The sequence below is a fragment of the Antechinus flavipes genome, chromosome 3 (assembly GCF_016432865.1).
Source record: "Antechinus flavipes isolate AdamAnt ecotype Samford, QLD, Australia chromosome 3, AdamAnt_v2, whole genome shotgun sequence".
Taxonomy (NCBI): Eukaryota; Metazoa; Chordata; class Mammalia; order Dasyuromorphia; family Dasyuridae; genus Antechinus; species Antechinus flavipes.
This window is the reverse complement of record NC_067400.1, coordinates 585,973,513-585,985,914: the sequence shown is the minus strand read 5'-3', so window position 1 is coordinate 585,985,914 and position 12,402 is coordinate 585,973,513. Positions and strand designations below refer to the sequence as shown.

The 12,402-nt window shown below is 41.3% G+C and overlaps 1 protein-coding gene across 3 annotated transcripts in view; it reads right to left on the bottom strand.

Moving 5' to 3' along the window:
- Window positions 1-12,402, bottom strand: part of CAPZB (capping actin protein of muscle Z-line subunit beta) — a 169,502-nt gene that overhangs the window by 37,876 nt on the left and 119,224 nt on the right. For all 3 annotated transcript variants that reach the window (XM_051988380.1, XM_051988379.1, XM_051988378.1), the window contains exon 4: window positions 4,914-5,027. In XM_051988380.1, coding sequence (XP_051844340.1) covers window positions 4,914-5,027 — 114 coding nt within the window. The remainder of the gene's footprint in view (window positions 1-4,913; window positions 5,028-12,402) is intronic.

Genomic DNA, 12,402 nt, shown 5'->3' with positions numbered 1-12,402 from the left:
AGCTTCACCAAAAGCCGCAAAGAGAGAGTGGCCAGGTACAGGATGCCTCCATAAACAATGCAGTCTTTGCTAAATCTTTTTTGCCAAAATGAATGATAAGAACACTACCAGGAAGAAAAGTCAAACATTTTCCTTTTATTTTAATATGAAGACTCCGGACCTCACTGGCCACCTGGGTTGGATGGTTGCTTTGTTTTTAAAATGGCTAGGCTGGATTTGGGCCATAGTTCACTGACCCTGTTCTAGAGCACCACCAAGTATCGTGATTGCGCTCAGTCTTCCCAGGGAGACAGCAAATGCTGCCAAAGAATTCTCTGCCTGCTCATTGCCACTAATGTATTCATTCACAGCAGGAGTTCTCACCCTGGGATAAATGGAGCTATTGACAGATTTCAGGAGGGTCCAGGAACTTGGATGAGGAAAAATATTACATGTTTAACATTAGTAATCTCTAAGTGAAATTTAACATTTCCTTTGATTATTTTATAAAAAATTCTTCTGAGAAGGACATCACTAGGAGTCCCAAAGGGTTCCCAATAAACAAAAGTTAAGGACCCCAAATCTGGATTATGATCTACTTCCTTAGACCACAAGAAAAAGAAACAATTTCAATATCTATGCCATTTCTAGGCCCTAAAAACAACTGCATACTTAGAAATGGAAATTTCCCATATTCAGAAAAGCATCGGACTTAAGAGAGTTGAAAGAGATTGGGGCAAACAAACCCTTTTCTCTTACAGATGAAAGAGACAGAACCTCAGTAGGGTAACAACCTAATTTCACATAAGCAGCCAGTAATCAAGCTGGGACTTAACTAAGGCTGCTCTCACCCTAATCACCAACATTTTCCATGAAAAGTCCCTAGCTTGATGGATTGATTATTTTTCTCCACAGCTCAGCCTAAGTGACTGATACTTAAGGCTTCCTCTCAAATCCCCAATCCCCGATGGGACACTTTAGTAAAAGAAATTTGGAATATGGTCCAGTAAGGGTTGAAGGCCTACAGGCGGTGTGCTATATGGAGGAAAGACTCCTGGGAAGTTCAGAGAGAACCGATGTCCTTTCTCAGGGCCCCGATGACAATCAAATCTGACTAACTGAAAACTGGGACTTCTTACAACATCATCAGGATCCTCCTGCCCATCACTTTAGTTATGTTTCAGTCAATCCAGTTAAACTCAATAAGATATAGTCATTAAAAAGCCCGGGATTCTGTGTGTGTCACGGGAGCATCATAGGATCAGCTGAAGAGACTTTAAAATTCCCCAAGTGAGATCCTGTCTGAGCACCACCTCCTACCCATTTCAGTTCTGGACCCAGTTCATTGCCTAACAGCAGAACCTTAACCAATCAAGATGCATTTATTAAGGTCACTAATAAGTACACAAAGATGGGACAGATACCAAGCGGCCTGGCAGATTCTGGGCAGTAACATTTTTCACCCACTCTGTTCTTCCAAAACTTAAACACATGTCTTTCTTACATTAGAGAAATTACATAAAAGATATCGTAAAGTCTCCTTGGAGGATTATGGGGTGGGGAGAGCATGATATAACAAGAGAAGTCTCTGGGGTAAAAAACAGAAGGCATCAGACTAAAACTTCATTTAAAAAAAGGTATTATCTATCAAGGACATTGTAATGAATAGAAAGGAGACAGACATTTACATTGTAAGAGTGCAGGATGGACAGCCAACCTCCAGCGTAATGGATGGATCCTCTAGAAGAAGGCTGCAGAAGGGATGGACAGGAGCTGTAAACTACATGAGAAGGCAAGACCTGACCCTCAGAGAGTCCAGCATCAATGGAAGAAATGTCCTTATTTGCCCTATCTTGAAATGATGGTAATGAGGCAAAGCTGCTCCTTGATCTCTCTACAGATGCCCCTAAGCACATCTGACTGAAAGTGACTCTTTCCTGGCTTTGGTTTCCTCATGGGCAAAAAGAGGAGGTGGGACAAAGTGGATTCTAAGGCCCTTCTGGCTACACATCTGGGCTTCATCACATAATGGGACTACGGAGGGACCCTCTATATCCATTAGAAGCAGCTGCCAATCTGCACTGGATCCATGCCCTGGATCAGAGGATGGGACAGGTGCCAAGTGGGATAAGTACAAAGTAATGTTGGATGAACTGGGCAATAAAACTAGTGAAAGCCAAGATACACTATCTCAGTCAGATGTAGCCTCAGTTACAAAGGCAAAACTGGCCCTAAGAGAAGATGATTTGCACTGAGGAAGACTGACCTGTGTCCCTACAATATGGTCCCCCATAGGGTACAGACCCCATCATTAGAGATGCATCTCTAGAAGCTTCTTGCTTTTCTTCAAATCTCGACAAAAGTCCACAGGTGGCCAAAATACAAAGATCAATAAGTCAGTAATTTGAGAAATCAAGACAAGATAGAAGGCTCCTGAGATTACTTATAATTTTGACTTTTCAACCCAGATTTTTGGTTTAAACTTATTTTCTCCATCCAAGTGAGGAAGTCCCATTCTTTGGGAAGCCCTTTCCCAAAGAAGTACAAGATAAAGTGGTTGAAGTTACAAAACAACAAAATAAAAAACAGGAACAAGTCCTTTATTAAAAATGGTTGTGTAATGAGCCATCCGGCCCGTGGTCGTTTTTCAGATAACTGAAGGGCTGTTTTTAGAGGTAAGACTTGTGATGTCATGGCTATAGGAACCTTCTAGTACAAGAAATTCTTGCACTGATGAAGCTCAAGAATTCATTTAACTATGACAGACTTAGTTCTTCTCAGCAATACAGTGATCTAAGACAATTTCAATAGAGTGGGATGGAAAATACCATATGCATTCAGAGAAAGAACCATGAAGACCAAATGTATAGTAAAGTATTCTATTTTCACTTTTTCTTTTTGCGGTTTTCCCTTTTTGTTCTTTCCCAACATGACAAATATAGAAATATGTTTAAAATGACTGTATATGTATAAACTAAATCTGATTGCTCACTGTCTTGGAGGTGGAGGAAAGGAAAGGAAGAAAAAATCTGCATACAAAAATGAATGTTGAAAGCTATTTTTACATGGAATTGGAAAAAATAAAATATTATGAAGTGAGGGGAAAAAGAATTCATCTCAAACTAAACTGAAAGTTGTACAGAGCTACCTTGGGTAGGGAACAGTTCAATGAGTTGCCTATGGTTATATATGTAAGTATGGGAAAATGTCATAATTAATGTTTATCAGAGTTAGGATCTGAAGCCAGATCTTTCTGTCCTGGAAGAGACAAGGCCTCTATTCATTCTGGCTGCTTCTCACAACTGAACCAACTCTTCCTTTAAGTCCATTTTCAATACTGGGATTTCATTGGTGGGGGCAGTGCCTCCTTGAGTGTGGATCAAAATTCCTCCAGGCCTTAGAGGACACTTAGAAATCTGTGGGACTCAAGAAGTCACTACCTTCTGGAGAGGAGACCCCTTTCTGGGCTAAAATTGGATTCTGAGTGAACAAAATTCAATGAACTCTTCCTAAAACACACTAAACTTATCTGACTTGGTAAATGTTATATGCTAAACACATGTTAGTTCTGTCATGCCTCAATCATTATTCTACCCTTCAAATATTAGGCAGTGCAATTATTTTTGATAATCCTGTTCATCTTTTATTATAGAAACCTATGATTCCCTCAAGGACCGCCAGGGGGTGCATTTTAAGTCTCTGTTATCGCTCAAATTGCTTTTTGTACTTATTCTGTCTCTTGCTCTGATCCGAAGTCACAGATGACCAGCTCTCAGAGCGCTGGTCTGTAACATATCCTTGATCCCTAAAGCCAAATTTAACCACTGAGGGGCAGTTCTGTCTAATAAGAGTCAATGGTTCAAGGAGTAGATCTGATGACCACATTAAGGTACATTTATTGTTACATACAGACAAATACATGTTCCAGGTATGGAAATACACGTGTACATCAGACACACAGCTATTTTTGTTACTCAAGAGTCCTTTTCCTACTACTTCTAAGAGTTTTGGATGGTTTAGTTTTCCCTAAGTCCAACTTTCATGAAAAGAAGACATGATTTTTTTTTAACCCTAGTTCTTTTTGTTTTTACTCGTTCTGCTACAGCACAGGTGTTATGTGATTCTAAAGGATAGGGATGAGAGGAAAAAAAGAGGAAGGGGAAGAAAGGAGACAGAGAAAGAGAGAGGGATAGAAGGAAGGAAATAAGGAGGGAGGGAAGAAAAAAGGAAGTAAGGGAGGGAGAGAGGAAAGGAAGAAAGGAATGAAGGGAGGGAAGAAAAGAAGGTAAGGAAGGAAGAAAAAAGGGAGGGAGGGAAGAAAAAAGGAAGGAAAGGAGAAAGAGACAAAAGAGAGAGTGAAAGAGAGGGGGATGAAAGGGAAAGAGGGAGAGAAAAAGGAAGGAGGGAAGGAGGAAAGAGAGGAAGAAAGAAGGAATAAAGGGAAAAGAGGAACAGAAGAAAGAAGAAAAAAGAGAGGAAGATAAGATTGTCCTAAGAAAATATAATACTTCACACAAAAATTCATCTGTGGGCTCATGAATGTGGGGGCCCTAAAGAATACAATATAGCATACATATCAAATCTCTCTCCCAATTAAAGGACTGGGAGAGGTCACATTATTTCAAATACTTGTTCAAATACTGTCTCAGTTATCAGGTGGTCTGAGAACAGTGACAACTCTTCCACCCAGGACATCATAACAAAACTTAACTAAGTAAGTATTGATATAATCTTAGATTTATATGGTAGTTTCTCCCAAGGAGCTATTTCAAATTGGCTACATTACCATACTGGTTTTTCTTATGCCTACAATTAAGTCTCAAAGACATCAAATTGATTAAGGGAAACTGGCAGGAGACAGCCCGGATTCTCGTTCCCATGTCTGATTTACCCACGTGCCAAGCCCCGGCTCTGGGAGGATCTAACCAACTCACAGGTCTCGGTACTGGTCAAAGGCATTGTTGGCTTCTACCTCCAGCTTACGCAGGCGAGCAGATGGCATGGCCCCATCTTCCAATGGAGGGTCATACCTGTTGCTCCAAGGTGACCTGCAGGGAGAAGAACACAAGGACAAGCTCACATCAATCAGTTTTTGCTGGAAACAAAGCCCTGGCACAGTAGAACCAAGCTCCAAGCTGATGATACCAGGAGGCATATCATTACTTATTTATGGCTAAATAACTCTGGTGGGAATTTCTCAGATAATTTACACGACCCAGACACTTAAGACACATGTTTATGGAGTTCTCCTTTTGGTTTTGTGACAATGGAAGGGAACAGGCCACACAAAGACTGATTATTAGAACTAAAATTTGACATTATTTAACCAAGAGAAGGCTTTTGGAGTAGAGGAGAATTGGAGTATCTGAAAGGTTGCCATGTGGCAGAAGAATTACTCATTCTACTATAGCCGAAGTCCCTTTCTACTCAGATTCAGTCATAAATAGCATCCCGGTGGGGATTAGTGTAATGCAATACAAATTCCCTCATGTATAATCTAAATGTGAAGCATTCCAATTGGTTAGATGACCTAGGTGGGGAGTAGAGGGGTAGATGATGGGGGAAGGAGGAGGGGGAGAAGGGTAGGTCTAGAGGCAGCTTAGCCTTTCCCAAAGCAAAGGATTATACAGTTGTCTAGACAACTCTTTGTGTCCCCATTTGTTTGTTTGGCTTTTGGGGGGCAGATACTGGAATGGTTTGCCATTTCCTTCTCCAGCTCATTTAACAGATGAGGAAACTGAGGCAAGCTGGGTTAGGTAACTTGCTTCGAAGCCAGATTTGAATTCAGATCCTCCCAACTCTAGGGCTGGCACTCAATCCACTGGGCTAACTTTCTAACTTCACCAATGTAGGGACCTTGCTATCCCTCCCTGCTGCAGACTAAACATTTTCCATTCTACTCATAACAATGAGTAATCGTCATGTCAGTGTCGACCAAGTGCTCTTCAGACATGTTCTCAATGGACCTTCCCAATCATCTCATGAAGGAGCTACCACAAGCATTAACTTCATTTTACAGATGAGGAAAGAGATTCAGAGAGGGAGAGAGATCTGTACAGGGTCACACCATCAGCAGTGGGCTCGGATTTCAGGTCTTCCTGGACCCAGATTTAGCATCTTGTCTACCTCTGATGTAAGTCCCAGAGAGCAGCTATGGTCAAACTCAAAACAAAACAGACAACCCAACCCTCCAAGCCCTTGCTCTGTGGCTAGGCTGTTGAGGAACCTTTCTAAACTCAAGGGAAGTGGCTCGGTCCTTGGAACAGATATATGGACCAGCTGCTCTCCAAACCTTTCCTATGTAGTAAGACCTGTTGGAGCCTGCACATCCCTGGCATGGACATGAGAAGCCAAGGTCATCTCCAAGCCACAATGAGACATCGGAGCAGATGCTAACAGAGGTTATTATAATCACCATTATCATCCTATAATTAATTCATTAAGGCCTATTCTGATGTCTCTTCATGGTATGGAGGTGATTTTGGGTTTCTGAAGTCTGTGCCAATCAGCATAAATTATGCTAGGTGCTCTTAAGCTAGAAATTCTCTGAGTAAGTCCTAGAAAAGGGCTGTCCAAAGACTAGCCTAGATCCCTGCAAGACTCATTGTTAAAAGCCTGATTGTCATGAGATGGTTTTACTTTGACCAGAGCAATGCATGCACTATTTATTGAAGCAAAGAGGGATCTCTGGTTATATAAAGGTTGAGGGATGAAAATGTACCAACATAATCACAGATGGATAGAGGCTGCTTCTCCTGGCCATCCCAATGGCTTCCAGCCCTCTGAATGCCAGGCGTATAAAATCTGTTAAGTAACAAGAACCAGCCTCTCTTTAACACAAATACTAGCTGGGATATTTTTTTTCCCCTCTTAAATGCATTTTGCCACATCAGGAAAACATTTAATCACAGAGAAAGGCTTGAAAGAGAACTGTAAGCTGAGGACCTACTCATTAATTCTTGCAGGTGGGACTCAGTGGGCTGGGTTTTCAGAGAAAGGAATAGTATTAAAAAATAAAGGGGGAGGTGAGAGAAGGGCAGGAAGGGTAATACAGAGACTATATAAGAAAAGAGCCATTTACCTTGCCCCAGGTTTCAAAATCTTACCATTCCCATGGTATGAAACCTACACTAACTCTCTTATTTCCCCTGTGTCCAACAAATCTTCAAACATCTTGCTGGATTACTAAATTCCCTTGATTTCTGCTAAATTTCAGGACTTTAAGAACAAAACAGCAACAACATCCAGTCCTTTGGGCTTGTCAATCACCACTGTGCTCCTCCAAACACAAAAACCTTTTCTCTAGTAGCCAACGGCTACTCAATGTTCAGGGAGCCAAAGAATGCATTTCCATATCCAATTCTAAGCGTAAAGGTAACTAAGCTGGATTTCAAACTTCCCCCTGAATTTGTTGGCAAAGGGGGATGGGGGATGTGTGGGAGGGAGAAGTAACCACATTTGGCATCTAGGCAGGTGAGAACGCAGCTCTTTGGGCGGCAGCCCCCACAGCTTGACCAAAAGCAGCTGGACCCTTTGGAAACTATTACTTTTAAGTTGATCATTTTCTCCATTCACCACAATGCCATTTCAGATTTTGCAAAAACCAAAGCAAAACAAAAGAATAAGGAGAAAGCCCTCTTTCTCACCCTCCCACTACCCCTGGCTAACCAGCTGAACATTTTACACACCTCTTGGCGGTTAGATGCACAACAAAGAAATCACAAAAGAGAGCTATGGACATTAGTACAAGGAACTCTCCAAAGAGGGAAGAAGGCAGATACTTAGCCAATGTCTTGCTTTCCTACATGTTCATCTGAGAATATCAAACTTCATATCAATTCAACACTGAATTAAGCACTTATTACTTACCAAGAACTGGGCTAGACAGTGGAGAAGAAAAGATAACAAAAGTTCCTGCCTTTAAGTAATGGAGAATCCATCTCTGATTCCATTATGTGTGAGAAGACTAGGAGGAAGTTTGGGAACTCTAAAATATATACTGAATTGATGAATAGGTGAAAGGGGGCAACTACTGATAAGAGAAGTAAGGCAGCGCAATGGAAGTGGAGGAACAAAAACCCTGAAATCAAAAGACCTGAATTCAAGCTCCAATTTGGACATTTACTAACTGGATGATCTTCACTTTTTGGAGTCTATTTCCTTATCTGTAAAGTAAAATTCTAATACTATACATATCCTACCTATCATGTTATCTTCTATCATGAAAAGACTTAAAAGTATTACAGAAATAGGAATTTATTGCAGAAATCATTCTCAACTCTGTCAGCCCAAATATTAACAACGACAGAATGGAGAAGAGAAGAGGGAGCAGAGCAAACCTACACATGAATGCAATTTATTCTCAAAAGCATCAAAGGCAGATGTTCACAGCAGGGGATGAAGTGGAGAATAGTAGGAAATGGAAGAGACAATGCTTAGGTCCCACTGGAAGTCTTAGAGAGGTACCCTGGAATTCAATATTAGGGACACTTGTAATGAGCTTAGAGAAAGAGAGGGCAGATGTTCCCCTGTTGAGTGATACTTAAAACAAACATTTAAAGACCAAACGCCACAAAGACCATCTCCCTTCCCCAAGTTTCAGAAGAGAAAGAATAGCAGAAGAGGCTGTCTCAGCCATTTCCCACATGAAAACAAGCTTAGGGGATGTGAGTGTGTGTGTAGAAGCACAGCCCACCATTGAGGAGTGAGGCAGTGTGACTGTGGGCAAGATGATGCACTACTCGATTTAAAACAAGAGTGACATTTATATATAAATATCTTGTTTGAACTTCACATCAGGCCTAAAAAGTAGAAAATAGGCCTTCTATAACATGATGCCCATTTTATAAAGATGAGGCAACTGAGGCAAATAAAAGGTAGGTGATTTGTCCAGGATCATATACCCAATGTCTAACAAGGAATTTGAACTCAGGTCCCAGGCCCAGCTTCCTCTACAAGGGCAGGAGAGGAGAGAAAACTAGAAGGTCCTCAGCAATCCAAAAGTTCTTTTCCTACACTAAGGTCAGGCTGCTACTCTTCCAGAATATCCTTAGTGGATGCCATCCCCCAAACACACACATTGTCCATGTATTTCTAGGATCTAGGTGCTACTTTAAAAACATCTGTTGAGTTGAATTGAACAAATGGCACGCCCAAAAAGCAACTGAGTCTTGTTTTCTCTTTGAGTGATGGGACAAAGTAGGGGGATCAATAAAATCCCTTTCACTGTAAATTGGAAAGGAATTTAATTCTAAAAATCAAAGGACTTTTGTCCAGTCCTCTGATGTAATAACAGAAGCCAGTATTCATATGGCATATTAAGACTTGCTAAGTAAGTGCTTTGCAAATATTATCTCTTTTGATCCTCACAAAAGTCTTATCATCCCCATTTACAGATAGGAAACCTAAGGGAGATAGGGACTAAGTAACTTGCCAGGGATCATACTCACTAGATTTGAACTCAGGTCTTCAGGCTCCAGGCCCAGGGCTCTATCTACTAAGCCATCCAGTGGCCTCTTTCTTACGGAAGAGACAATAATGGCCCAGGAAGGGAAACGATTCACTCCTGTTGAACACCTAGAATGAGGCAGGGCTAGACCCTCAGCTGGTTCTCCTGATTCACACACAGCAGAGTGTTCTGACCATTACAGTCCCATGTTTTCTGATTCCTGAGGCAGGCAGGGAAACTGAGGGAGGATCCCAAATGGGATTATTTAAAGTAGGCTTGATCAGACAAAGATGAGCTCTTTTGCAGAGCCTGGAATTTTTAAGAAGCCTATAACTTAGATTTCTCCTGGCTCAGAGACCAGGACATTTCAAACCTCTATTCCTGGAGCCAGACATAATTGTAGCTGGAAAAAAATCTTAACACTACCCCAAATATTTTTAGTGGAAGGGGCACTCTGCACACATTTAAGAGCTTAAATGGAGGCTGTTTGAAATAAGACAGATGGACAAGAGCTCTTAGATTTCAAAAGTCAGGCTTTTCATTTCCCTCCTCGAGAATGCTTTTTGTTTCAGCTAACAGGTCTCACACAGTGTTGTTGGCAACAGTCATCCCATAAGGATTCCATTTAAGCAAACTATCAAACACAGTTAGGATGGAAATGTGTGGAGAAAGTCAAAAGGCCTTGAAGTCTTTCATCAAAAAAAAAAAAAAATATATATATATATATATATATATATATCTCAGAAGTTCAGAGCTAGCAGGGACCTCAAGGGTCAACTCACCAGCCCATAGCCACTACACCAGAGTAAAAACGTAAAGGCAGCCGACATCCTGTCCCGTCTCCCTTCTTTCCCCCTCACCCCCAGGCAGCTCAATCCTCCACCAACTCTTGAGCTGGCCTCCTAGAGGAGTAGGGAGGTGTAAGAGAGGATGGCTGGATTTGGGAGCAGAGGATGGGGCTTCAAGGGCTAGCCTGTCACTTATTAACTGTATGTCAGTCTACACTCTGGGCCTTTTTCATCAAATATCAAAGGAGGCCTTTGGAATACATGATATCTAAGGGTTCTTTTTACACCAGTATCTATAACCCTGTGGCTTTAGGTGAGGCAGCACTTTTCCAAGGCAATGCCTACTTCTGCATAGTTCTAATTGCTAATATTGGGAGCTGGAGAGAAATAAAGATGCTGTCCTCTGCCTTGCCATGCTGACCCCACAAAGAGCTGAGAGTTCCCAGATATTGCTGCCATGATTCAAGAATATAAACGGGGAAAAAAGGAGAAAGAGTCCTCAAAATGGAAGCAGCAGATCTGAATTTAAAGTCCAGCCTTGATACTGACAAGGCGTGTGACACCGGGGAAGTCATTTTCCCACTCAAGGATTTAGCTTCAACTTGTAAAAATAAAGGGGTGCTGCTAAAGTATCCCCTCGAGCTCTAGAAAGTCTGACACTCACTGAAGAACAGCTGCTCCAAGTCTGCAGGGAAGGTTTTATAACCACAAGGGTCTCTGTAAACGTTAACGGTCCCACCACAGGATTCTAAAGTCCAAAGCTTCAAGCTGGGAATTCATGTTTTTAACAAAAATGGTGAGAAGAAAAGGATTAAAGGAAAAAGAGAGGGAACTCTTTCCAGAAAAATGCTGATGCTGAAAGGGCTGAATAGGTACAGTGAATGGCTAGAGTTTTAATTTTTTAGTCTGAGACATTAAGAAGCAAGAAAAAAAAAATCCACCCTGTACTACTAGAGCATAACTCCTAAGGGTCTAGAGGCCCCCTGTCTCCTCCTTGAGGTCAAAGGACATGAAAAAACATGAATGACATCACCTGGAGGGCTCATGGTGCCGCCCTTTTAAGGTAACTCTCAGAAAGCTCCCAGATCTCAGGAAATCTCAGCCTAGGGCCTAGAGCATAAAAAGAATGAGGAAAGAAGAGCTCAGAAAATCGAATTCCATCTCAGAGGAAACTTAAGGAGAGCAGAATTGAGTGCTTCTAAGATGGATGGCTTTTTGCAAAACCTGTCAGAGCTGGGAGGGCCCTTAGAACCCAGGTCAGAGCTGGGAAGGAGCTTAGAACAGATGTCAGAGTTAGCATCTATTTTTTTTAATGGATGAAGAGACTGGAAGTTTGGAAAAAGAAGGGTCTTTACAATTATACAGCAAATCAATGAGAGCACTAGGTTCTTCAGAATGTTAGATAATCTCTAAAGTCCTTTTTACTTTTAAAAGTCAATGGTCTATGCCCATCAATTGAAGAACTGAGAAAATGTTAAACTTGTAGTGGTGGTATACTTGTAGTATACTATAGTATATGACTGGGATGAAATATTACTGTGCTGAAAGAAATGATGAGCTAATTGATTTTTTGAAACACATGGAAAGATTTGCATGAAATAATGAAGAGTGAAATGAGCAGAACCAAGAGAATGTTGTATTCAGTAACACAACATTGTTCGAAGAACAACTGTGAACTAAGTTATTCCAAGTATTATAAATACTCAAATCAACTACAAATGACCAAAGAAGGAAGATGCTATCCATCTCCAGAGAAAGAACTTCTGAACTCCAGAGAAAGATGTATGGTTTTACATATATTTATCTATCTGTGTCAAAAGGTGGTCTTTTATAACATGGAGTAAGGAGGGAGGGAAGGAAATTTGAAACTTAAAATGGAAGCAAAACATGAAAATTAAAATCCCTCGAAAATTCCATATGTTCTGGCTATTCCTCTGTCATTTTTTTGTTCTCCTCTTTCTTTATCTTGTTCTTGTTCCAATGCGTTAGGCCATACCTAGGATGACCTTCTGTCACACTGCCCTGATGAATGACTCTTAGGGCTGAAGAGGCTCAAGTGCTCACACAGCAGCAGCCATAGGTTTATTTCCCATGGGAGGAAACATAGGCCCAGTTCCCACTTGGCTACCCCAATCCGCCCCAATTCTCCAGCCTCCTGCCATGTCCAGCTTCTGACCCCCTCTCACT